This window comes from Oreochromis niloticus, linkage group LG23, assembly GCF_001858045.2.
Source record: "Oreochromis niloticus isolate F11D_XX linkage group LG23, O_niloticus_UMD_NMBU, whole genome shotgun sequence".
NCBI classification, from domain to species: Eukaryota; Metazoa; Chordata; class Actinopteri; order Cichliformes; family Cichlidae; genus Oreochromis; species Oreochromis niloticus.
The window spans coordinates 27,710,985-27,738,232 of NC_031986.2; the positions used below are offsets into that span (position 1 = coordinate 27,710,985).

Here is a 27,248-nt window from a genome sequence, read left to right on the forward strand (position 1 = left end):
TATACACACTGCATATTGTGTTTATTAAGAAGTGTGTTCTGATCGACCAACTCGAACACCTGAGGTTGTTGTCTCATTCCCTAGCCAGAGGACTGCTAGAGAGGGTCAGAGAAATGACACAAGCAGTGTGGTCACGTCTCTGAGTGAGACGTCAAGAGAGGGAATGTGGAATTGAAGAAATTATTTTACTGCTATAATATATCCTGCATCATTAACAATATAATCTACAGCATTGATACTGCATTAAGATGTTCATTAAAACCTGTTGGCCTCACATTAACCTTTTATTACAGGAGCAGCCATAATAATTGTATACACACATTGCATTAAGGTTAAAACTGCATACATGCTTACAAAACACATATAGTACATATAATCTAGAAATAGGCTTGAGTGAAAGCCTGAACGTATTCAGCTTCTTGTGCAACCTGTTGCATTTGAGTTTGCTTAGCAACAGATGATAGGAGATGGGTCAACAGGAGGACAAGTCTACGGGGATCTCCAGGGTCTGAGATCATCACCATATTTGGAAAGAAGATGCTAGAAAGAGGAACTTCTGTGTCTGACTTTAGCTCTAAAAATTGATTATTGTTTGTACAAGATGCTTGTACAAAATTCTTAGAATCCAAATAATGTTCTTAGAACGTGGGAAGGGGCGTTTTTAACCCTGACGTTATAAAAGCTACTGTCTGTGTATTTTGGGAGAAGAACCCCGCAGATGTGATGCTGTGTGCTTCTTCCCACGCGTGTGTTCAATAAACTCATCTGTTTGATTGCATCCCTCTGGGCCTCTGGTATTTTGGTTTGGTTCTCAATATCTCGAATCAGGACAGTGGGGTTTTTTTGTTTGTTTGTTTGTTTTGCTGTCCTCAAACTGCTCTCCTAGTGGAGGCCAGTCTGAGTAGAGTCCTTTTTTTCTCCTCCTGTCCCTGATGTTGTGTATTTTCACTGTTCTTCTTAAATGCTATCTATTCTGACTTGTCTCCGCAATGTGATGTTTGTGTAATATATGTATGGTCAGAAGGGTCAGTTTCACTGCAGGCAACTGCAGTTCACAAATAAAGGTTTCATTCATTCTTTCTTTCATTTAAAATAATAACTGGGAAGCCATCTGGAAGAATTTTGTTTTTGTTTCGGCAAGCATCTGAAAGTGCATTACCACATTTACCAGGGTGTGAAGAATGGTCTACGTGAACTTCAAAATAAATTGAAGTTATTCTATAATTATATGTATGTTGGGTCAGACAAAGTAGTGATAGAACCTGTTTATGATTTCCCAAAGCTGGAGTCCATCATCCCTGTAGTGGAAGTTTGGCACATCTTTCAGTCCACGTTCTGCAATATCATCTGGGATACAGAGGGAGCTGTAGGTCAGTGTGGACAGTGATCTTCTCAGGATTGTGAGGGCACCCTCCTCACCAGAAGATGTAAACTAGGGAACAGTCAAATCTTAGTGGCAAAAAAATACATGTTGGTCAAACAGAACATTTGTTTGTCTTTTTTGTTTGTTTATACCTTAGCAAAAGTTCCTCCTTTAAATATCAGAAGCATCCAAGCTAAGCAGTTGATGTTCAAAGTGTAGCGAGTGTGAGGTATGAGAAGCTGAGGGAAACAGAGAAGTTCATTTGTAAGAAGACTACTTTTTCCTTTCTTGTCTGATGTTTTATATTCACATGTTTAATTCTGCTGTATAACATATATGTAAATGACTAACATCAAAGTCACAAGTTTTGTTGCTTTCTGTACCATTTACCATTGTGTTATATCTCCGAAACGGTTAATCAGCTTTAATTACCTTGTACAGTGGATGCACCATGGGCAGGTTGCAGAGCAGTGACACTGCAAAAACTTCAGCCAGCAGGTGAGTGCGCAGCAGATGAGCATTTAGTTCATAAAGGCTGAAATTTGCACTTCTCACAAACGTCTTGGCAATCAACCAGTCGTACTCAGAATCACTAGGATAAAAGATCGGGTTGTCCTCTGCTGGTTTCTGCTTCAGCTGCAGGAGAAGGAATAAATGTGTTTTCTTACTTGTACTAGCTTTTTTTAAATCAATACTAACTGCTAACCATCAAGCACTTTTATAAACAGAAACTGCAGTGAAAAGCTTTATTTATTGTAAAAATAACAATTAAAGGCGCAGGAAAGAAACAGACCGAGGATCTCGGGCAATCCAGGGAGAGAGAGAAATGGCAGTTAGTGACTGGAAAGCACATGACTAGGAAAAGATTTGGATAATGAATGAAAGAATTTAAAGGTGAGTAGAGATTATTTGTCAAAAAGTTAAAAAGTCTTGCGTGAGGAGTTTGAGGAAAGGTGGCTGAGGCAGAGAGGAATAAAGGTAAGAGTAGTAGTGTGTGAAAGGCATAGAGGTGTCCAGGTAAGCAGCACATGGTGCAGGATTTACGATGGCAAGACAGTCTCTTCAGTCTCTTAGGAAGCAATAGCTACTGGTCTCCGTCCTTGTAAAGTAATTTAGAGATAACTTGAAAGGGGAGAGACCAGTAGCTGAGAGTCTTAGGGGTCGTGTGGAGGAAGGAAAATAACCTGCTGTTCATGTCAAGATATTACTAGGGAACTAAAGCTAAATCTGCAGTTTCTAAGACAGGTTTAAGGACCCAATTTTGGGCTGAAGGGATGGTGAATTGTAAGAAGTGTGACAAGCAGAACGTGCTGATCAAAAACCCTGTGATGATGATGGTGGAGAGTGACTGGCAGTTACTTCCACAGGAGCCTCGAGGGCCAAAACTCCGTACTGAGTTGTTTCATAAGCTAACTGTCAATTAAACTCAGCACCAGAGTTTAAAATCACTTGAAAAGAAAGACTGCCAGTGAAAGGTTGTTGCATGTGGGGACCCTCGAGTCCAGAAGACACCGCTTACCAGTACCGCCACATTTAGAGGTTGGCACTTTCTTTAGGTTGTACGAGGCAGGTGGCCAAGAAAAGGCAGACAGATCGCAATATGTGCAGAGTCACTCCACAAATCTCTGCCATCTCCTTCGATGCCAGTCTTGTGTGACCCAGCTGGATTGGCTCCCATGCTACAAGCTAACAGATAAATCCCAATAGCTAAATTTACAAGATTCTCAAAGCTCTCTAAGTTATCTTGTGAGGCTAAGTTGTCCATCGTGCATTCATTAAGGTAAAAGAAGACAGGATTCAGCCAAATTTCAGATGTGGTTCCTAAGGGAACTAATTATTAGTGGGAGCCCTGGGAGAGCTTTTAAACAATGAACATTGCAGAAGAAATCCTCCAGACGCTGAACTTCAACAGGTAACAAACTGATGAGCAGTCAGGCTGCAACCTCAATTTCTGGCTGTTCTTGTTGAAACAGTAGAATCACAGTTCTGATTGTTTTTAAGTTTCTTTGTGCTGTTTATATCTTTGCTTTGTGTTGTTGGCTTTTTGTTCATATCTAAATATTAAGAGAAAGATCATATGTGACTCTTCATTAGGATAGGATTTGTGTAGGTGTATGAGATTTTAACTTCAGTTTGATATTGTTAGATGATATTCCTGAGACATTCCTTGATATGCTGCTGAGAGATAGTGGCTATTCTCAAAGCTGAGCCAATCAGAACCTATTGACAATAAATAAGAGAACTGATAATGAATTGAATCAATGAATGATATTGATAATGGAATAGGAATCCCTAAATTCTTATTAATTTCCTTCCCTAGCTAAAGCTACTGAGAACTTTTTTCTGGCACACACATTGGCAACAGCAACAGGGATTGGCTTAGCAAGAGCTTTTTTTTTTTTTAAGATACTAAGTTGGGCATTTTAATATGGGAAGCTGCCTCCAGAGCGTGTCTTAAGTAGACTTTTTTTTTTATTTAATTGTACAATGTACCAAAATACATCGCAGAACTTAAGCAGATCCATCAAAAATGTACAATTATGGGTGATGAGGAACGAAGCAGCCATCAATCAGAAAAGAAAGGAAAGGCACAGTAATAGAAGTCTCCAGCAGCAAACAATTATCTTAATGTCCTTCCTTATAAAGTAAGATATAACTAAATCAAAAAGAAAAGTAATACTAAGAAATTTTGCTATCTAAAGAGATTAGCTCTTTAGCAAGAGCTAATCTCTATGCAGAAGGAAAAAGATAAACAAAATCCATATACAACAGAGGCACATTGTCTAAAGCAGGGGTCGGCAACCCTAGGCACGCGTGCCACCGTTGGCACGCGAAGGGTTAACTGATGGCACGCACGACCATAGCTGGACTGGACATCGGGCATACCGGACATTTGCTCGGTGGCCCGATGATTTTTTTTTTTTTATTTATTTATTTTTTGGTGGTGGTGGATTGGCCAGACGCTGGTCGGTGTGTAAAAATAACTCAATTGTTTGGTGTTGGCCATGGCGTAGCTTCCACAGATTCAGTAAAATTAACAAGTGGTGGAGGCCAGCAGGTGGGTGAGGGAAGGGGAGGCAGGAGGAGGAGAGACCCGAGGCGGCCGCCGGTCGGAGCGTCAGGTGAACTAAACTTCTGGTAAGAAGTTATGACCTGCAGTCTGTCTGGGTCAGATATAAACCAAGTTTAGGTGGAGTTTATTTTCGTTGTGCTGACTTTTTACAGTCAGTTACAATAACTCGTACTGCGTGCTAGCTAGCATGACGGAATTTATATACTGCTGGGCGGGTGCTATGATTTTATTGATAGTGAACTTTATTTTATTCATAAGGTTAGTTAGTAGAGTTGCCAACCATCCCGTACAAACGGAATTCAGAGAAATTATTACGCGTTTCGTGTTGAGCTGAGAAGGAACACAGTTTGTCCCGTACTTCAGCCAGGATGGAAAAAGACACAAAGCTGGAGTTATTCTGTGTCTTTGCTGCACAGCTGCATCTTCTTCTCCTCTCATTCTCTCCCCTCTCTCTCCTGTTGCTACTTCAATCATGAAACTGATCAATGATCAGCTGATCAGCTTTTCTCTCTTGTTTGTTTATCGCCCACTTTGCGCCAGAAAGAGGAAACCGCCGGATGTCGCACTAAACAACACAGCACGTTTAAGCTTGGTCAGCTGTTGTTAGAATTTATTTAATATTAATTTCTAGTATCAGCTGATGTTTGCTGGAGCCACAGCTGTAAAAGCTGTTGGTCATGATATCGGTTTGGATATGTGGTGAGAGGGAAACATGCAGATGAAACCAGGAGATGTCCTTACTGAATCATCAGAGCTGAACAGGTGATGGAGAAACAGGTTTACCTTTTAGGTGACATGAATGAGTTGAAGGGAAGTTATGAACTGTTTCTCAGAGACAAATAACACCAGGATCCTTTTCTAAGTAGCTGACAGCTGATAACTGTGCAGGGGCGGATCTAGCAAAGTTTTGCCAGGGGGGCCAGGTAGGGCATTAACAGGGAACGGGGGGCACAAAGAAATACTTTCTTATTCTCATTTAAAATGTCTGGCTGTTATTAAATAATTATCTGAAGCTTACAATCAAGGTTTTTAATCTGACGTAAAATGAATAGAAATCATACATTTACCAACAAGACAGTGTACATCACTGTCACAACAGCGTTTGTTTTCATTCAAAGGCTTTATGGCTTTAATATCTGGGGGGCCGGTCTTTAGTCAAAATGCATCCATAGACTCGAGACACAATGCATTTTTGGGACTTTCAGGTGTATGGACCAATGTTTTATCTTCTGATCAAACCAGAAATCTTTAATGAGCAGCTAGATTTGTCTCGCATTAACTGGCTGAGTTAATGCCAGTTATTGCGACATCGAAGCAGCTGGAATCTACAGCTGTGCGTGTTCATGGAGCTTGCGTTTTCACCTGCTGGACATCACTACCTGACAAGTTTAACTGTCTTCAGAACATTGCAGAGGCCTTATTGACAGTATTTGGCTCTACATATCTGTGTGAGCAGATTTTCTCTCACATGAGTGACCTCAGGTAGCCGTCTGAATGTTGGACACTCGGAGACCTGTATCTCTGAGTGGGAGACCAGAGATCACATTAACATGTGTGTCTCTGTATTAACAAACATGCCATATTGGCCCAGTTTATTTTTCTTATCACTGTTGTGAGGAGACCATAAATAGCATTTGTATTTTCTGTTGTACAGTTCATTTGCTGTTATGGATAAAAAGTCTTTTTTTGTTTCAAAATAGCTGATAACTATTCGCTGATAGCTGCCAACATTTGCAAACAAATATAATTCTATAAAGTGGTTCTATATAATGTGTAACTGTTCATATAGAGCGTTATTAAATTTATTGCTAATGCAATCATATGGCACACTGACTTCTGAGGAAATTTTAAATGGCACTCGCCATCAAAAAGGTTGCCTACCCCTGGTCTAAAGCAATTTGAGTGCTCAGGTAGGCTTGAAAAGTGCTATATAGGAAGCAGTTAATTTACGTTATTAATGTCTGAGTACTAAGCTCACCTGAATAGCAACTGGCATTAACTGACCAGCATTGTTTTTCCAGAGTAGGACAAGGGGGGCCATCAAGAACTGTTTGTTCCCATTGATGGTGTTTGACTCCACTTCATCCAAAAGCTTGTAGTCACACAGGAAGATGTTACCTTTCTGTTTGAAATTTCAGAAGGAATGACAAATTATTTGACCCCATGCATTTAGTCTGGGTATTACAACTGCAAAGTAAAATTTGCCAACACAAATACCTCACCAACATGCAAGAAAGAGCAACCAGATATCAGTCAACTTTATTTCACAGAAATTTAAATAATAAAAAAACCTCTATTTCTTCTGCCAAATTATGCTGACCATCAGGGGAAACCGTTTTATCCGTGACAGGTAAGTTATTGGGCAGTTGTGTACAGCATTGGATCAAAATGGGATTGGTACCATTTAGAAACTGATAGCCAAAGAATGCATCTTCCTTCCAGTGGTTAGAGACGTAAATAAAAAAAAAAATGTCAGTCTGTCTTATTGTATGTCCTGTTTGATCTTTGGAGTCAGTAACTTTATTAATGAGACAGTTTGGTGGGTCATTTGCTTGCAGAATTACAAAAAATGTTAATTGTTTAAACTTTTTCTGATATGTTGGTCAGTCCAATTCATCACACTGGCAATACGCTGCAATAACAACCAACAGGTGGATGATATACACAAGGAACTAACAAGAAGCAGGTGAAACCCCATTAAACTATGAAGAGGAAAAGAGGAAACGATAAACAATAAAACAAAAAGAAACAAGGAAATTTAGCAAATGCACTATACTCCAAACAAGCAACTAATGAGTAATTACTTATTCAAACAGGAAGTTGTCTTTAAACCGGAGAAGTTATGAGGAAACTGTCATTCATCCAGCGTTGTGGAAAGAACAAGATTTCGTTTTAGACTGCTGTTGTTACCTTAAGTGGGCATATACAGTGGGATGCAAAAGTTTAAACAATTTTGTTTAAACAATTATTGAACACTTTCTGTAAATCCAATAAACTTCATTTCACTTCTCAAATATCACTGTGTGTGTCTCCTGTATGATATATTTAACTGACCTTTTTATATTGTAACAACCAACGATTTATACAGGAAAATAATGACTATTAACAAGGTTGCCCAAACCTTTGCATCGCACTGTACTGTGAGATTTTTTCAGTCGTGTTGTTTAAATCCTGCTCAAACTGTATTACTGAATCGCAGGGGCTAGAAGTTCCTATGTTACGATGCAGGGTCTCACAGTACACGGCCCGATGCTGTGATGCTTCCTGAGTGCTCACACTGTGTGTCCATAACATGAAACTTATAACACAAAATCTGTCTCTCACTCTCCCCCTCTCCCCCTCTCTCCCTCTCTGTCTTTCACTCACACAGACACACACACCACCATCAGCTTTGCTAAATTCCTAACGAAAAACATTGACCAGGCAGCTGCAACTGAGCAGCAATTGTATTCTATTTTATTCGATTGTATATAGTATTTTATTCTATTCTATTGTGTACAGTTGTGTTCAGTATCTAATTTTCCATGTAGCTTTGCACTGTCCACTGCTGTAACAAAACAAATTTCCCACATGTGGGACTAATAAAGGTTATCTTATCTTATCTTATGTCCATCCAACTCTTTTCACGGTTGTTGTGGTCGTGATAATTTTGAGGCCACATTGAAAAGCCTCAGATGAGCTTGTCAAAGTTCTACAAGTTGGGCATCCATCACTTGTGTCCAGATCACACCCTGCACTGCCGTGCTACTCCGTCTTATTCACGTTAATTTCTGAGTTTGTGCGTGTGCAGTGTGAGAGGCCGCGTTGACACCCTCACGAGGGACGACAGGTTTGATTTTCTTGCAACTATACAGTTGATGATCGGGAGCTGGTTGTGAGGATTTAACTGCTTCTTGTTACCCCATGTTCTCTCTTCTCAAAATCCCAAAAGGCTGGCCGACACGATAGACGATGGGCAGGGCTGTGAGTACTCGGATTGTGTTTATTGAACGCAATATTGACAAGATCTTGGAGAAGCTCATGGGTCTGTAATATGGATAAGATCTTGAAGAAGAACAACAGGAATTGAGAGAGCTGGTGACCAGTGATGGACATTAGACCAACCGTAAAATTGGAAGCACTTTGTTCGCAGTAACCAAAACAACTACCATCTTCATCTCATGCGGCCCCCCTGGCGACAGCTGGATGCTCAAGGCAAAAGCTGACGGGAATAACAAATTCTCCTTAGATAACAAGACTGTGTTGTGACTTTCTCGGTTCTCATTCAAGGCCCCCCTCGTCGGCCGAAGATTGTTGACTTTTGCCTATTTTGCCGAGTGAAGGGACACTTTCTCCCAGCTGAACATGGAACACACACAAACAAACCCACGTGCACACATACGTATGTATACTGACACAGACCTCACCCCCTCCCAAACGCCTTCAAAGCTTATGTCTTCTGTCTTGTAAGATGTGATGATTCATGTGCTATGTGCTGAGGTGATTTTTTCTGTTCTCAAACTGATCTCCCTGTTGGAGCTCAGTCTGGGGGAGTTCTTTTGTTCTCCTCGTCCTTCCTCATGTTGTGCATTTTCCATTGTTATACCTCTCTGACCTGCCTTCCCCATGTGATGTTTGTGTAATATATGTATGGTCGGAAGGGTAAGACGGCGCTGGCAAACGGTCGGCAGGCTTAACCCAATTTCCTTTGGGGTCAAACTTCAGGATCAATAAAGTTTTATTGAATTGAATGTATACTACACGATGCACGACACACGATTAAGGCCAAGACATGACTGAAAAATCTGCTCAAAATGGGCCAAAAATCGTACAGTGTATGCCCAGCTTTAGTGGGCACTTCGTTTCTCTGTTAGGAGAACTTCCTACTACCATTCATGCTGCTCATAAACCTTTCCTATTATTATAAACTTAGCAGCTATAAATACATAGTTTTTTAAAGTTTCCAGTCAGATTGAATTTATACCTGACAGGACATGTCATGGTCTCCCAGGCCTCATGTTGTGTCTCTATCACTCTGTCTGTCTTTGATGTCAAATCTTTGCACTACATGTGTCATGAAAGCTCAGATGAAACTTAGACCTTCTGTTATTTAGCCTCTACATCAATGAATGTGTCATGGCAAAAATATGCAAATGTATGAATGACACTGTAATGTATACGCTTAAAAAAACACACACACAAAGTGAAGAACATAATAATGTTATGAATGGGAAGATTCATGAGGTGGCTACATCCTAAGTAGGTGGGTAGTCTATCACAGGGCTAACACAAGGAAAATGTCACAGTCAGCAAGGCGAGCCGTGTGGAATTTATTAAAGGACCCAAGATGCAAGCATAAGTGATGTGAGTGGGCTTTTATTGAGGAGGAATACAAATAGAAATGGCAAAGGCGTGGGCAGAAACTAAACCTAAACTGGAGAAAGCTAACAAAACACAGACCTGAAATGGTGAAGCAGGGAGACTCAGGTACATGACACAGAACCAAGCAGAGAACAAACAGAGAGCAACACAATTATCATATATCCAGTAACTCCAAAAACATTAATAACCTCCGGCCTCTTCAAAAATCTCAGACTTCATTGAACTCTACTGTCAAAAATCCACCAGTCTCAATTAGTATGGCACTTTTAAACGTCCGCTCTCTGTTGAATAAGTCTTTTATTATTAATGATTTAATTTTAGATAATAAACTTGATTGTTTATTTTTAACTGAAACATGGCTGGGTTCGGATGCACCAGTTGTTCTCACTGAGGCCTCCCCACCAAATTTTAATTTCTCTTTTTCCTTTAGAAGTGGTAAGAGAGGTGGTGGCACTGCATCTTTAACCAATAACACACTCACCACCAAACAAATTTTATTTGATCATTTTACCACTTTGGAATTCCACGCTATTGTTTTTAGCAGCCCTCCAGTTTTATCTGTCACAATTTATAGACCACCTAAAGACAGTGCTGCTTTTATCAAGGAATTCTCAGAATTTTTAACAAACATACATTCAAAGTATAATATGATAATTCTAACCGGTGATTTTAACCTGCACATAGATAATCCTTCTGACCCTGCATCAAAAGAATTCTTAAACATTCTTCACTGTATGGATTTTACCCAGCACGTCACGCAGCCGACTCACAACAGAGGACACACTCTGGACCTGGTCATCACCCATGGGCTGTCCACCAGTGTGTCCTCTGTTGTTGACTTAGCTGTCTCTGACCACTACTGTGTGTTTTTTAACATCACCGGTTTTATTCAGAGGGAGACCTCGGTGCGAACTGTGAGGAGGCGCTATCTAACCTCTGAAGTGGCTGCAAATTTTACCAGGGTTTTAGACGAATGCCCCCCTGTGATTCTACCTGCACCCTGTGATTTTATTTTTAATCATTTTAACCTCAAACTGAAGAAAAGCCTTGACTCCGTTGCTCCACTCACCACCAAAAAGATTAACGTAAAACGTGTATCACCCTGGAGAAACGAAGAAGTCAAAAAATTCAAAAGAAATTGCAGGGCAGCAGAAAGGAGATGGAGGAAAAATAAAAATGAAATCAACTATCAAATACTTTGCGAGCAACTTAAAATTTACAATAATACACTAAGGAATTCAAGAAACTCATACTTCGCCAAAATAATCAGTAATAACAAAAATAATCCGAAGGTCCTCTTCTCCACCATAGATCATTTATTTAACCCTGATTTTAACAGCTCCCAAAGAACTCCCACAGACTCACTCTGTGAGCAGTTTGCAGACCACTTCAGGGGAAAAATCAACACCATCAGATGTGATATTTTATCTTCTTATGATATGATTTTAAACACATCTGAGGGCTCGACTGTACCTGAGGAGACACTGGACAGCTTTGTCCTGGTTAATGCTGGGAACCTTAGGAAAGTTTTCTCCACAGTGAGACCCACCACATGTCTTTTAGATCCAATCCCCTCTTCACTTTTTAAAACACTTTATGGATTTTTTGAAGCTGAGCTTTTATACATGATGAATTGCTCTCTTCAGTCGGGTGTCTTCCCTGCTGCCTTTAAAACGGCGGTGGTGAGTCCCCTTCTGAAGAAGAGCAATTTGGATTGCAATAATTTTAATAACTACAGACCTGTATCCAACTTACCATTTTTAAGTAAAATTTTAGAAAAACTTGTTTTTACTCAGATTAATGATTTTCTGAATGATAAACAGATCCTAGAAATATTTCAGTCTGGATTTAGGGTGAACCACAGCACAGAGACCGCTCTCCTAAAGGTTTTAAATGATATTAGATGTAACTGGGACTCCCAAAAGCTCTCAGTCCTGGTGCTACTGGATCTAAGCGCAGCCTTTGATACAGTAGACCACACTATTCTACTAAACAGACTGAAACACATGGTGGGCCTCTCTGGTGCTGTACACAACTGGTTCACTTCCTATCTCTCAGACAGAACTTTTATGGTGAGTATGGATACATGCTCCTCTAAGATCCATAAAATGACATGTGGTGTGCCCCAAGGGTCGGTTTTAGGCCCTGTACTTTTTAATTTGTATATGCTCCCTCTTGGCGGCGTCATCAGGAGGCATGGAGTGAACTTCCACAGTTACGCTGATGACACTCAGCTGTACATCTCCGTGTCTCCTGATGACACCAGACCAATGGATGCCCTTTTTAACCGTATTCTAGATATAAAATCTTGGATGGCAGAAAACTTTTTACAGCTTAACCAGGACAAAACTGAAGTTTTAATCATCGGTCCTGAGGCTCAGAGAGAGAAACTCTTGTCTAAATTACAGGCATTTTCACTATGCCCTTCACTACAAGTGAAAAACTTGGGTGTTATTTTTGACTCTGAGCTTGGTTTTATCCCACATATTAAACATGTAACCAAAATTGGATTTTATCATCTAAAAAATATAGCCAGAGTCCGCCCTATTCTCTCTCGGGCCAACACGGAGATGCTGATGCATGCTTTATTACCAGTCGCATTGATTACTGTAATGCCCTGCTCTCTGGTCTCCCCAAAAAGAATATTTCACCTTTGCAACTTTTGCAAAACTCTGCAGCTCGTGTGCTGACGAAGACCAGAGGGCGGGCCCACATTACACCAGTTTTACAATCGCTGCATTGGCTCCCCGTGTGTTTCAGGATCGATTTTAAAGTTCTTTTATTGGTTTTTAAATGTCTTAATGGTCTTGGGCCTTCTTATCTTTCAGATCTGCTTTTACCATACGAACCCTCGCGGACCCTGAGGTCCTCTGGTACTGGCCTTTTGATTGTCCCTAAAGTCAGGACACATACTCACGGAGAGGCAGCTTTTCAGTCGTATGGTCCTCGACTGTGGAACAGCCTGCCGGAGGAGCTCAGGGCCGCAGAGAACGTACATGTTTTTAAAAACAGGCTCAAGACCCACCTTTTTAATTTAGCTTTTAACTAACGCTTATTTATTTAATGCTTATTTATTCTATCCTGTTATTCTATTTATATTATTCATTTAGTTTTACCTAATACCTATTGATTGTATTCTTATTCATTTTTTATCTTCTTACTCTGTTTATACTTATATTTATATTATATCCCACTCTTATTTATTTTATCTTTTTATCCTGTTTATATTCTTATTAGGTCATATCTCCAGTGTTTCCTCGGAGGGGGTTCTCTGCACCGGGGCTGTGATCGACCGTGGCTGCTGGGGCCCTGTGGGTCCTCTGAGCCTGGCTGGGGGCTTCTTTGCCTCCCTCCTGCTGTGTGCCCAGCCTGGAGGCTGCGGTCTGTGACCGGCTCCCGGTGCAGACAGCTCCCTGTGATAGTGTTTCCTCACTTGGCTAATACGTACCCAGCCCAATTTTACTCTTTAGGTGTGTGTGTGTGTATGTGTGTGTGTGTGTGTGTGTTGGGGGGGGGGGGGGCTGCTTTTAACCATGTAAAGCACTTTGTGCTACAGTTTGTATGAAAAGTGCTTTATAAATAAAGATTGATTGATTGAAACACAGATGACGGAGGGAGATAACACAGACGAACCGGCAACAGGCAGGAGAACACACAGGGCTTATATACACAGGGCGGTAATCAGGAAATGGGCAACAGGAGGGAGACAGCTGGGAGAAATTAGACTAACGAAACAGGGGGAGCGAAGCTGGACACACTGACATAAGACACAATCCTTCAAAATAAAATAGGAAACAATACACAAACCACAAAGACGCAGACTTGACACCGAGAGGCAAACAGAAAGAATATAACACATGGAACTCAAACTATACTAAACATAGGACACAACTGAAGAACTAATCCCTCGCCAAGAATAAGACATATATATTTATAATAATAATCAAAGCACCAGAGCACAAGAAAAATAATCCATAATGCAAAAATAAATCAAAACATGAGAACTCAAAAATTCTGGGTCAGAACTGACCCAGAACCATGACAGAAAAGAAGGCTTAAGTTTAAACATACAGTCGCTGAGTCATCGGTTAACATACCACGCAAGTTCTTGGACTGAAGAAGGACACCATGCAGATACAAGGAGAACATGCAAATTCTACACATAATTTATTCACTGCATCTGCCAAGATATGTGGCATAATGTGTCAGTTATATAGTATTTTGTAATGCCTATCATATATATACATATATTCACTAACATGGTCACTAGCAGGTCAATTATTTTAGTTTTCCTGTTCATAAGCTTAAAAGCTGTTTTTAGATTATGATGTGAAACAAAAGCCTGACCAGAAGCATCGCTGCTCTCCCTCTCCTCCTGTTTATTGATATGAAACTGAAGAACACACTTTCTAATATTCAAATGGACACACTGTTTTCAATCACTTTTGGATCCAGGTATGTGTATGGAAGGTCCAAATCCTTGTTTCTGGTTTTGATCTCTGCACTCAGCCTTTGGAGCTCTTCTTGAAATTCCATTATCCTCTTGCGAGGAAATTTATCAGTGAAATGCTCCTCGGGGAAGTGGCCAAGAAGGACCTGGTGAGATTGACATTAGATCAACTAAACAATTACTTCTTATTCAACTATGGGCAATTTTTTTCTTTGCTCTTATTGTGCATTACATAAAATACACACATACATGATGATCTTTGTCTTTTATAAAGCCTTTGCAGAGCACTTACACGGTCAGATGACTCCTTGCTGAGTAGCCATAAGGTGGCCATGGCATGCACTGTGGTGTTAACACTGGGAAATGTGTCCAACATCGTTTTCTCAGTTGCTGTCTCCTTTGTTGTTGGTGGGGGAAGCTGCAAAGAGGTAGGACTATTGGGCATCCAGCCACCAAAGTCATACTGCATTGAGAAAGTAATGGATAAATATATCTATTAATAGGCCTTGAAGTATAGCTTTGAAACACAAGAATGTGACATTAAAAGCCATTACATTAAAAAAACAATACAATAAAATGTGGCTGCTCTCCCAGGTGTTGAGCTTTTTAAAATCCAGTATATATAATGGATTTATGAAGTTTACATAGGTAGCAGAAAATCAGCTGGCAAGTTCCTATCTTGAGAAAAAAAACTGCTAAAATGTACAGCAGTGCTAGACTGCTAAATGAAGGTGCAAAGCTGAATATCACCAATCCTTGAACAGTTAGTGAATTTGGGGTAGCTAACATTACATGATGTCAACTAGCTTGATGGCTAAACTATTATAGGCACCAGGACAAAGAAGATGAAGGTGTAAAATGCTGATTTAAATTTCAGTCCCAGTCAGACAAATTTGTAGCAAAAACATTCATAGGTCACTTTTGTCTTTGATGAATCACTGACTGAGCTTTTGGCCAGACAGAGGGCAGACTGGGGACTGGGGACAAGTCAAATACCATTCACTGCTTGATATATGCTCAATCATCCAGATAAGGAAATTCCAGAAAGCTGATTCTGCTCTGAATGTTGTGTTTTCACCGAAAAACAGGGTCAACACTGTAGCAGTCAAATGATTATACGATAAATGGGATTCCAATTGGAGTGAGCTCTACCTATTTGCTGCTAGGATGGTGCTAATGTAAAGTCAGATTATGTACAAATACTCATCAAAGTTTACAGCCTCAAAGTTTAGTGCAATTTATCTGCACAGAACTGGCCTTCATCCTTTCATATAGGAAAACCACACTCTCTGAACGATACACAATCACTTTTAACTGAGGTAAATTAAAAGGCTTCACCTGTCCAGAGTTGACAGCTGAGTGCTGGGCGGAGCAAGTGAAGATCACCATGGTGACAAACTTGACCATCTCATTCTTAGTGGTGAATTTCTGTGGAATTCCTATAAATACAGAAGAATAAACTGTCAACACATAAATTCAATTAAAACTATTTCATGATAATATTCAACATTCACATTATCATCACCTGAATTGTTATTTGAAAGGAATCCATGTTCAAAAATTTCTTTGATCCAGTTCTGGAGTTCATGGTCTTCCTGGACATCAGCATCAGTCTCGTAGTAGTGGGTGAGTACTGGCTCCACAAACCTTTGGACAAATGGGGATACATTCAAACATTGTTTTTGGTTTCATTGTAGCTTTCTATGCACACTAATTAAAAAAAAAACTATAATGCATAACAGATAATTATCAAGTATATAAAATGTGTGAAAATCATTTCCACTCTGTAATTAGAGTTTTTACTCCTCTTATCAAGTTTATTTCCCGCCACTGACATTGAGAGAGAGATTGGCATGTAAAGGAAAACTATTCACTAGGAAGGCATGAGGGACTATTTTGTTTTGGTAAGCCTTTGGGAATGGATGAATAGTAAACATGGTTGCATGGATAAATTCATCCATCCATCCATTCGCTTCCGCTTATCCTTTTCAGGGTCGCGGGGGCGCTGGAGCCTATCCCAGCTGTCATAGGGCGAGAGGCGGGGTACACCCTGGACAGGTCGCCAGTCTGTCGCAGGGCCAACACACAAGGACAGACAACCATTCACACTCACACCTAGTGACAATTTGGGTTATCCAATTAACCTATCCCCACAAGCTGCATGTCTTTGGACGGTGGGAGGAAGCCAGAGTACCCGAAGGGAACCCACGCAAACACGGGGAGAACATGCAAACTCCACACAGAAAGACCCCGGCCTGATGGTGGAATTGAACTCAGGACCTTCTTGCTGTGCGGCAACAGTGCTAACCACCGTGCCACCGTGCTGCTCGGATGCTGCCCGGATGTGAGGGCGATCTGGCTGCGACATCTGTCACCCCATTGATCGCTAGGGTTGATTCGGCTGATCTGGCTGGATAAATTCATATAATTAAAAAAACAAAAAAAACAAGCACAAAGTGCAAGGCCTTATCTGTGGGTGGAGCACAAACTGGGAAGGAGTTATTTTCCTTTTTTATATATTTTATGTGTTGTCAGACAAAGTTGTGATATAACCTGTGGATGATGTCCCAAAGCTTGAGTCCATCATCTCTGTAGTAGAAGTTTGGTACATCTTTCAATCCACGCTCTTCAATATCATCTGGGATACAGAGGGAGGTGTAGGTCACGGTGGCCAGTGATTTCTTCAGGATTTCGGCAGCACCCTTTCCACCAGAAGCTGTAAACTAGTGAATAGTCAAGGCACAATTAGAGGAGACTACATGATACTTAAAAAGAAGATATATTAGACTATTTATACCTTAGCAAAAGACCCATTCTCAGAGATAAGAAGGTCCCGAGCTAAGTAATTGATCTGAAGAGTGTAGCGAGTGTGGGGTCTGAGAAGCTGAGAGAAAGAGGAAAATTCATTAAGAAAAGTACTTATTCCTTTCTTTTCTGATTATTTATATTCACATTCTTTGTGTGTAGTCCTGTGTTTCACTGCTGCACAATCAAGTTATTTAGCTGTATAGCTTAACTTGGAAGCATGAAGGCTCCTCAGCCTTAATTACCTTGTATAGAGGATGTACCATGGGCAGGTTGCGCAGCAATGAGACTGTAAAAACCTCAGCCAGCAGGTGAGTGCGCAGCAGGTGAGCATTCAGTTCATACAGGTTGAAATCTGCACTCCTCACAAAGATTTTGGCTAACAACCAGTCGTACTCAGAATCAGTAGGGAGAAAGACTGGGTTGTCCTCTGCTGGTTTCTGCTTCAGCTGCGGCAGACGAGACAAACATGTTGTAAATTCAATTAATTTGTTAGTACTGAATAAATAAATATAACGTGTGTTTTTAATGCCCCATGTTCTTCCCAGAGACCAGACAGCAAGGTTTGTGTAGGTTTTCATCAACAGTGGGTAATTCAGTTTTCCCAAAGGGGTCAAATGATAAACTGAAACTTTTGTAGAGTTCTGCATGTGAACACAGTTATGGTCATTATTATTTTGATCTATTTAAAAAATGAAAGTGTTTTGAGTAAATGTTGCAGTCTCATGTACTCCAGTTTTTATTCCTGTTTTTCTTTTACTTTCTGTCTTGATTGATATCAGTACTGATGGGATGGTCATCCCACTTGACCCACACAATGACCCTGCTTCCACACATGGAGGAATGCATCCTTATTTTAAGTAAGCAGCATAAAACAGGAAACTGCCTTCTCTGCCAGAATCCTCTCACTAAACTATTCCCACATCAGTGTGTTTGATCCAGCCACTGCCAGAGCAGCACTCTGCTTAGCCTACCAGTAACTGTAATCATCCATTAGCATCCTATAAATTAACCAAGTTAAAAAAAACTCCTCCTTTGATTTGACAGCACTCTTAACCTTTGGTGCCTATTGTTCGGTTTGTAGACTGCCAACATGGCATGCGCCAACTACCAACTGGAGCAACTTCACGCACCCATATCTTGCCTGCTTCAGAATGCAGTTGAAGTTCTGCACAGGTAGGAATTGTGCCAGATGCACTTAAGCTTGAAGTCTTTATTATGGATAATCTGTGATTAACATTGAGATCCAGTAACATAACATCACTCAGGCTCAGATAAGCAAGGCATTCTTACTTGCCTCTTAAGGTTTCATTGTCGTTGCCCACATGAGCAATTAAGTCCTCCAGCATGAAAATTAAATTTCATGCATCTTGTTCACCCAATCTGGGTGCTCCAATGAGACCAGCTGGACACACATGCAGGCTAGGGGCAACCCCAAAGTAAAAGCACAAAGCTGAGGCAATGCAATTATACCCATTCCTGGTCGCTTTCTCATACACAAGCTTGGATTCTTTCCACACCAGAAAGGTGACATCCCATGTCTAAAGAAAGAGTTACAGCATATAGGGATAGAACCATCAAGAACTCTGATCCACATAACAGTCGGCCACTGTGGCCCCTCCTGCAACCCATGCAATCAACAGAATAAAGATCCATTAACGGCGGGTTTTTGTCAACTTCATTGAATGCAGATGATGATGACATTTATGATTATTACATTTGGATTTCCACAAATCACACTTAGGTGATTGAACTTCACTTCATGGTAAATGGTAAAATGGTAAATGGCCTGTATTTATATAGCGCTTTTCTGGTCCCTAAGGACCCCAAAGCACTTTACATATCCAGTCATTCATCCATTCACACACACATTCACACACTGGTGATGGCAAGCTACGTTGTAGCTACAGCCACCCTGGGGCGCACTGACAGAGGCGAGGCTGCCGGACACTGGCGCCACCGGGCCCTCTGACCACCACCAGTAGGCAACGGGTGAAGTGTCTTGCCCAAGGACACAACGACCGAGACTGTCCAAGCCGGGGCTCGAACTGGTAACCTTCCGATTACAAGGCGAACTCCCAACTCTTGAGCCACGATCGTCATAACAAAGAGAAGTCTTTGCTGCTGTTGAGATCAATTAGCAGCTGAGCTAACTGCGACTATCACATTCAGCAAGGTTGATATTTTTTCTTGTAAACGAAAATAACCTTGATAGTACTTGAATTTAGAACCAAAGTCCTAAGCTTACCTGAATAGCAATTGGCATCAGCTGGTCCTCTTCATTTTTCCTGAGTAGAACAAGGGGAGCCATCAAGTACTGTTTTTTCCCATTGATGGTGTTTGCCTGCACTCCATCCAAAAGCTTATAGTCACACAGGAAGATGTTGCCCTTCTGTTTTAAATTTCAGAAAGAATACACAATAATTTGATTCCATACACATACTCATGCTATTACATTTACAAAGTAAACGTGTGAATGTCCTCACATTGCCAAACAGATAAACCAGATAACAGTCAACTTTAGTTCATCGGGATTACCATAATTTCATCCTCCAATTTCTAGTGACAATTGTGAAATACCTTGCTTTTAGGGAAAGAAAACTTCTCTGGCCATTCTTTACAGCATTTGATGGGAATTGAACAATTACCGTCATTTCATCTTTGAGATTATGCTGATCATCAGGGAAGACCATTTTATCAGTGACACGAAAGTTGTCTGGCAGTGCTGTACAGCGTCGGATCAATATGGGGTTGACACCATTTAGAAACTGGTAGCCAAAGAAAGCGTCCTCCTTCCAATGTTTCTGAACATAATCTGGAAATAAAACATCATTTTACTTCATCGTAAAATAAAACCGACTTTAGGTTCATGGATGTAACTGTGAGTCTGAACCTTCCAGATATTAAACAGGAATCTTTATTGGAATTGGTAAAATATACATGTTTTGATAGATAAACAACTCTTTTAAAAGCTCATATACTTGTAATTTTCTCTTGGTTTCAGAAGAAGCCAAGAGAAAATAGTGGAATAGTGATTTCACAACCTTATTTACTGGGAATTAAGTACTCCTGAGTCAATTGTCATCTTTAGAGAGTAGTTTAATGATAATTTCATTACCTGATCTTTTAGTCTGATGGATATGCAACAGGAGACTAATATCTTCCATACGAGTAAATTCCTTTTTCCACTCCAGTATTTGCATTAGTCCCATTTGCCCCAGTCTACAAAGTAAAGATACAACAGTTTGTGTTAAGATTATTTTAATAATTCCATTATATCTGTAGATAAATAGTTAAGGCATTCACCCTTTGGCTGAAATGTAGGTCATTTCTGCAGTCTTAGTTAAAGAGAAGCGGATATCATAGGGCAGCGACTGGGCATTGTCTGCCTTCATGCAGTGTGCAATTCCCTCTTTTTCCCAGCTGAAAAAAAAAAGTTTTAAGATGTAAGGGATGCAGGTGGTCCCCATTCACAAACAACGCCTGTGTCTGAGAATAAACACAGACAGAGGTGGATGATGTTATTAGCTTTAGTTATTAGCTGTTAAAATAACAGCTCAGCACTCTTACCAATAGACTTGCTGTTGCTTCTCCAGCTCCTCCTGCCGACTGTACTTGGCTAAAAGACTGTTTTTTTCTTGAGAGGCTCTGAGAGCTTAAACATAGAAATGTTTACTGTTTTACAGCAATTGCCTTAAATTATAGTATGGTTTGAATTTTTTCATTATTCTTTATACTTTATCTTTCTGTTTTATTTTTCCTGTTCAGTAAATTACATGCATGATGTCAGGCAAGCATGTTTCCACAAACCTTTTCCCTCTTTGAAGCGGTGGACATCGCTGTTGGTGATCCATTGGTAGATAGGAAAGTGGTAGGTGTCTCCTTCAGGGGAAGTCACTTCTACCTTGGCAGCGTACCAAGACATGTCTGGGAGGAGTAACCGATGTTCTTTGTCTACCTCTATCAGTAAAAGCTCTCCAAGGGAGACTGGGCAGGTCACAGTAAAACGTGACACCTAGAGTAATGACACATCAGCTTTGGAACATTTACAAGTGACCAAGATTACGTATATATTATAATCGGGAGCTAGGCTGTGACCTTATGAAACATCTACTTTAATTGTGGGGGAAAAAAAGCAAGCATGTCCCACATTTGAACGTAGAGATGGATATTTCAGACTTACTGCACCGCTGTAGAAAGATGGCATGCAGCTCCACAGGCATTTGCGTTTGCTCGATCCATTCAGGCCAACCAGCTTAATGTAGATATTGTCAAAAGTGGTGGCAAAGCCCAGACTGCCAGTGAGCACAATGACTTCATAATCAACCATTTTCACCCCTGAAAGTAAAACAAAAATCCTGATGGTTAAAGAATTCTGATAATATTTTTTTATGATTTTCTTTTTTCTTTTTTTTTTTTTGACAATGAATTAATCCCAAACCTGACACTGACTGAAATCCTTTCAAAGGTTATCTGTCTTACCTCTGCTAATGACACCAAGACGTTCCTTTGATGAACTGCTCTGCTGATGCAGCAGTACTGATGTCTCTATTTATGCACAATTTTGTGGGAGTGTCCTTTGAAATGATACTGTCATCTCTGGTGAGATCATGCTCAACCTGTGGGACCTGAAAAAAAAAGGCACAGCACATACAATACAATACATTTTACACCTCATTTTACAAGATTATGAATATTTCTTATGTCTAGAAACTAATTACACACTGAAAAAAAATGACTGACTTTCTGTTACAGATATCTGTTTGACTGCTTTTTAAGGTTTTTGTAATCGTTCTATCAACGGAAATACTGGTACAGACATAAGAGAGTGCACGAGTATGCAACTATAAATTTCTTTTTCAGGTCAACAACTATAGATGGGGACAAAATTATTAGGCCCCCCAATAAAATTTTTATTTTTTTGTGAAAAAAAACAACCTCTCAAAACCTAGTGAATGACTTAGCCAAGTGAGGTAGTTTCAAAAAAGACATTAGAATCCTGAACAAGCTGCAAGGTTCCAGACCAAGAGAAACACTTCTGCAGAGGAAACATCTTCAGGCCAAACTGAAGGACAACCTAGAGAAATATTATGCACATTGGAAGCATGATGTTTTGGCCAGATAAGAAAACCCTAGAGATGCTCCTTATGTTTGCAAAAAGGAGGGAGAGGTGTGCACCCAAAGAATGTCATCCCCACAGGGAAACATGGTGATGGGAGTATTATGCAGTGGGGATGCTCTGGGAATCTCATCAAGGTTCAAGGAATCGTGGAGAAATAAGTATATGAAGACTTTGAAAGAAAACCTCAAGCATCAACAGCAAAGCTGGGTCTTGTTCATCACCTTGTCTTCCAACAGATAAGTTGTTCCTAGTGAAGAACTACCTCCAGAAAACCAAAGGGAATGGCCTTACTGGCCTGAACAAAGCCCTGACTTGAACTGCGTTGAAAATCTATGAATTGAACTGAAGACCAAGGTTCATCCAGAAGAAAATCAAACGGGGAGGAGCTTGAGAGATTTGCCAAAGACATGGCTGGGATTTCTCAGGAGATGTGTGTGAGACTTGCTGAGAACTAGAAGAAAAGAGTGCAGACTGTTGAATATTGACATTGGGGAGCTAACAACGTTTTACCCTGGCCTTTGTTTTTTGTAGAACTTTGTTTCTTTGTACAAAGGGAAAAAATGTAAGAGCCAAAATAAAACTAGGATATTTGGAAATGCTGTGTTAAAAATCTCTTGCTGTGTTTAAAAGGACTGGGGAAATACATAAAAAAAATATAAAAATCCACCCTCATGTGTGTAACTGCAGATGAAGGTAAAAACAACAACAGAGTCTCAACAGAAACCAAAACCAGAGTAGTTTAGTTGTGCATACCAAGCATTTCAGTAAGTATTAACAACATATTTCCTAAGCTTCCTATCAAAAGGCAATGTAAACACTTGTTCCTATTCAGCCAGTTGTAAGCAAAATGCATAGTGTTGCATAGCAATACCTGCAGTACCTTTATGATACTTCACACAGATTACAACTTAACTTGTAAAGATAAAATAAATACAAATAAAAAAGGAGCATCATCATGTGTATCATTCTTTAAAAAATACAGATGATTGCTTTATTTAAAAGTAAATTGGGTATTTTAAAAGTACAGGTTTTATTGACATTTAAAGCTCTCTTCTCTACGAAAAGCAACTTCAGCTCAGGGCTGACAGCAGGTTATCTCTTACGAACTACTTGCTTCAGCTACCACAACATTTTCAGGCAAGGGATTTGACTTGGTGGGTAGTGAAAAGTGACTGAGCACACGACTGGCTGAATACCTGGCATCTAAGAAATATACCTAAAATTGCAAATCCAGAGTGGATGTTTAGTTGTTTTGTTTTGCAAAAATACAGATAGTATGAACACACTAACAAAGCAACTATTCCTGCAATAGGCAGTGCACTGTATTACACTGGTAATGATTCACCATGACAACTGAACAGTAGATGAACCTTAGATGAAGAGGAACTAACTAAGAAACAGGTGAAACCCTGGGAAACCACACAAAAGTGAAACAAAACAAAAAACAAGGAAACTTTACAAAACGCCCGCACAATGATACGTACTTAATCTCTTGAAGAGACGGCTCTCTTCAAACCCAAAAAGTTATAAGGACACTGTCATTCAATGTTCAAGTGAAAGATTAAAATGAACTTGTTTCACTTTCATTTCTTTATTTTCTTTTTTTCAGTGAGCGGATCATTTCTATCAATTCCCAATAACTGGCAACATTCCAGCTGGATTCATCTCAACTATATTCAGCGATTATATGTTGTTAGCTTGATTTCTCCCACATTCTAGGGTTACTTAGTGACTTTATGGAAAATAAGCAGTTAAATGTACATTACTGAAGCACAATCGCCACAGTGACTTGATCTCAAAAATGTAATGCTAGAATTGAGCTTTTTTTATGATAACTAGATAATAATCACAGAACTTAGTAAAAACAACAGCTGCTGGCTAAGTTATAATCTAATTTTGTTCTGGATCTAGTAACAATAAAAGTAATAACAAAAGTAAAAGCTGCAAAGTGGATGGACTCAAGATAGGATACATACATAAGGTTCAAGAAACACACACAGCAAAACTCTGCCCTGTGTTGTATAGACTGGCGTGAATAGGCTAGTTGTTCAGTGAGGTATGTGTAGTATAGAGGTGCTGTCCCTAGCCACTGTTACGGATACGTGAATGACACCTAGGTCAAAATCAAAGCCCAAGAAGTAGAAACCTTCACTACTCACATCAAGTCAGTGTATAGAAACATAAAGAAAGAGTGTATGAACACTGATTTGCCATACAACGGCTCTTTGGTACAAAGTTTATCACTCAACAGTTGACAGCTCCTCATTTGCTAGGTGTCCCTTTTAAAGGGACAGTACCTTTTAAAGGGACAGTACCTAGCCACTGGTACAGATATGTGAATGACACCTAGGTCAAAATCAAAGCCCAAGAAGTAGAAACCTTCACTACTCACATCAAGTCAGTGTATAGAAACATAAAGTTTACAACGGAAGACACAAAAGATAATAGTTTGCCATTCCTGGGTTGAGGCGAATGGAAACCTCAATACTGGAGTTTACCGGAAGCCCACACATGGACTAGTACTTACTCTTGGACTATCACCGCCCTCTAGAGCACAAAATTGAAGTAATCTGGACTGGGCAGAAAATGTTCCCGCTAAGCCAAAAGGGAAAAAGAGGGAACACACACATGTAAAGGAAGCTCTTAAAACATGTGGTTATCCCAAGTGGGATTTCATAAAATTGGCAAAGATTCACAGTAAAGAAGCTCAGACACCAACTAAGGAGAACCAGAAGGACAAAATGAACAACATATCATGTCATCCCTTATGTAGCACGTTTATCAGAGAAACTCAGGAGAGTCTTCTCCAAGTATGACATCCCAGTGTACTTCAGATCCAGCCACACATTTAGACAAAAACTGGTTCATCCCAAAGACATAACTGCTAAACACAAACTTAATAATGTAGTGTATGCTGTACAGTGTAGTGAGGAATGCCCAGACCTCTATTTGGAGAGACCAGACAGCCACTTCATAAACGTATGGCACAACATAGAAGAGCCACCTCCACGGGACAACACTTGGCTGTCCCTCTGCATCTAAAGGACAAAGGTCACTCTGTCCAAAATTTTAACATTTTGGGTGCAGAGAAGAAAGATGGTTTGAAAGAGGAGTGAAAGAAGCCATCTATGTCCACTGTGAACGGCCATCTTTGAATAGAGGCGGTGGCTTACAAAATCATTTGTCTGCCATCTATAAATCAGTTGAGAGATCTTCCCACGTGTCTAAACGCCCACTCACATCTTTGGTCATTTGGTCTCAGTAAGTCACATAATAGGGTGGGGCACGTTCATTTTGGGTTCACCTGAAACCTTGGCTGACCCACACCCGTTTTTACGCCTTGGCTTGTATGATTAGGCAAAACAATCAATAGTGGGTCAACAAGCTTCTCAAGGGACACTCCCAATGGGGCTTACATATCTGGGACTCTCCACCATTTGCTCTTAGAAATGAAGAAGCTTCTGAGATAAGAGGTGAAATGTCTTCAAGAAACTTAAAGAAGTCCAGATGCTTTTCTTTCAAAGCTCTTAGATTATCGTGACCTGGATGATTGAGAACCTACACAGACATAACTTTCCCATAGATCCCAAACCAGATGTGGAAATTATTTTGGAGTCTGGTAGAGCTTCATTTTTCATTTAGCCTATTGTTTGCTGGGTTGTTACTTCTTCAAACCTCTGTTTGAATTAAGAGCATGTCCTTCATTTGTTCTGTTGGGTTGCAGCTTAATATTTTGCTGTATTCTTAGCAATGCTAATTATCTATGTAATCTCATTCATAGATGATCTATGAGGAAGCTCACAGATCATAGAAGAAGTGTGAAATAAACAAATTCAGAGCAATAAATTCCACAGAATTTATTGCTCTCTATATATGCAAACTGATATTTAATTTTTTTGAATTGTTTCTCAGAAGGTTCAATACACACTTTCAAAATAATTTAGTTTTCTGGCAATTATCTCATGGTTTAGGCTTTAATGGGTTAAGCTATGATAAGAACTAACATTCAGAACACTACAGGGAACAAGGAAAAGATACACAAGTAAAGATAACAGTAAACACTAACAAGTAAAGATGTCAAATGAAGTTATGAGGAAACTGTCCAGTGTTCACAAGGTTCTCACTTAAAAAGCTTAGTGTTGTGTTGTTGTGTAGTGTTGAAGTTGCAGTAATTAGAATGAGCTGGTTCAAATTCATTTCATAGTTAGTTGTTTCTGTTTGCAGAAACTACTGATTCATACCACCACACAGCCTCCCACTCACTAATTAAGCCCTCTTGATTTACTGGTAGAATACACAGATACATATATACAGTACATTTAAATACTTGAGACACTGTGTGATACAGCAGTTAAATAAAATCACCTCTAGATTAACTTTGCAGTTGCTGGTTTGTGAAGTGTGTGAAGACTGTCTTCTTGTCACCTTCTTTGGGGTGCTGTTGGAAATACAGGAGAAAACAAGATTAACTCAGAAACGTCTGAACTCAACTTCTTGCTTGAATGAACCAAGTCAAAAAGACTTGGTGCTTCCTCAGCAATATCCTTCTTTCATTGTTGTTTAGTCACCTCATGTTATTCTGTACGAATACAGTACAGATTGGTTTCTAATGATTAATGGGCTGCTCTCAGTCCAACAACCAGTGATCGCCCATACATAAGCTAAAATCTGTGTGTCCACTTCTTCAAGATGGGTTTTGTTTTAAGCTGGTGAATCTTACCTACATGGCCCACATTTGTTTCAGTCATTGCTGTCATATTATACGTCCCACTTTATATTCCAGTATAGAGAGGGTGTGGTCCTTTGGGTCGAATGTTTGAAGAAATGCAGATAATAAGCAAACTGATGGGCAGTTCACCTCTTCACACTGGCAATAAGTCATGACACCTGGAATATAATTACACAAGGAACTAAGAAGAAGCAGGTGAAGCCACTTAAAAGAGGAGAAATGAGGAAAAGATAAATGATAAAATAAAAAGAAACAAGGAAACTTTGCAAAAGCACTCTGCCCCAAACTAGTAGCTGAGTTACATTCAAACAGGAAGTTCTCTTAAAAACAGAGAAGATATGAGGA

General features: G+C 40.0%; 2 protein-coding genes across 3 annotated transcripts; both read right to left on the minus strand.

Annotated features, from left to right (window-relative positions):
• Positions 1-1,240: 1,240 nt before the first annotated feature.
• On the minus strand, positions 1,241-10,603 carry LOC106096910 (arachidonate 12-lipoxygenase, 12R-type-like). The gene is made up of 6 exons (XM_025903275.1): positions 10,543-10,603; positions 6,728-6,987; positions 6,415-6,558; positions 1,796-1,999; positions 1,516-1,602; positions 1,241-1,432 (listed from the first exon to the last, which is right to left on the minus strand). Exons 1-6 carry the CDS (start codon positions 10,601-10,603, stop codon positions 1,241-1,243), a joined length of 948 nt encoding a protein of 315 aa, XP_025759060.1.
• A 3,345-nt stretch (positions 10,604-13,948) lies between these two features.
• On the minus strand, positions 13,949-27,178 carry LOC109194292 (hydroperoxide isomerase ALOXE3). Of its 2 annotated transcripts, none has more exons than XM_013265917.3 (17): positions 26,895-27,178; positions 26,540-26,612; positions 21,535-21,680; positions 21,236-21,390; positions 20,863-21,067; positions 20,623-20,707; positions 20,359-20,475; positions 20,171-20,274; positions 19,701-19,867; positions 19,301-19,444; positions 17,298-17,501; positions 17,045-17,131; positions 16,801-16,970; positions 15,773-15,894; positions 15,586-15,686; positions 14,540-14,710; positions 13,949-14,393 (listed from the first exon to the last, which is right to left on the minus strand). In XM_013265917.3, the coding sequence occupies exons 4-17, from the start codon at positions 21,380-21,382 to the stop codon at positions 14,214-14,216; spliced, it is 2,004 nt and encodes a 667-aa protein (XP_013121371.2). In that variant the 5' UTR covers positions 21,383-21,390; positions 21,535-21,680; positions 26,540-26,612; positions 26,895-27,178; the 3' UTR covers positions 13,949-14,213. The 2 variants fall into 2 exon arrangements, with proteins under 2 accessions (XP_013121371.2, XP_003458017.2); XM_003457969.5 differs by lacking the exon at positions 26,895-27,178 and adding an exon at positions 26,743-26,888.
• Positions 27,179-27,248: the final 70 nt, after the last annotated feature.

Coding starts and splice junctions, on each gene's coding strand:
- LOC106096910 (XM_025903275.1), bottom strand. CDS start 10,603: ATGGGTGATGACCAGGTCCAGAGTGTGTCCTCTGTTGTGAGTCGGCTG. Junction 6,559..6,727: donor ATTTGGCAGAAGAAATAGAG/GTTTTTTTATTA, acceptor AATTTCAAACAG/AAAGGTAACATCTTCCTGTG. Junction 2,000..6,414: donor TAATGCCAGTTGCTATTCAG/GTGAGCTTAGTA, acceptor CTTCTCCTGCAG/CTGAAGCAGAAACCAGCAGA.
- LOC109194292 (XM_013265917.3), bottom strand. CDS start 21,382: ATGGTTGATTATGAAGTCATTGTGCTCACTGGCAGTCTGGGCTTTGCC. Junction 20,275..20,358: donor ACCTACATTTCAGCCAAAGG/GTGAATGCCTTA, acceptor TTTACTTTGTAG/ACTGGGGCAAATGGGACTAA. Junction 17,132..17,297: donor TGGTACATCCTCTATACAAG/GTAATTAAGGCT, acceptor TCTTTCTCTCAG/CTTCTCAGACCCCACACTCG.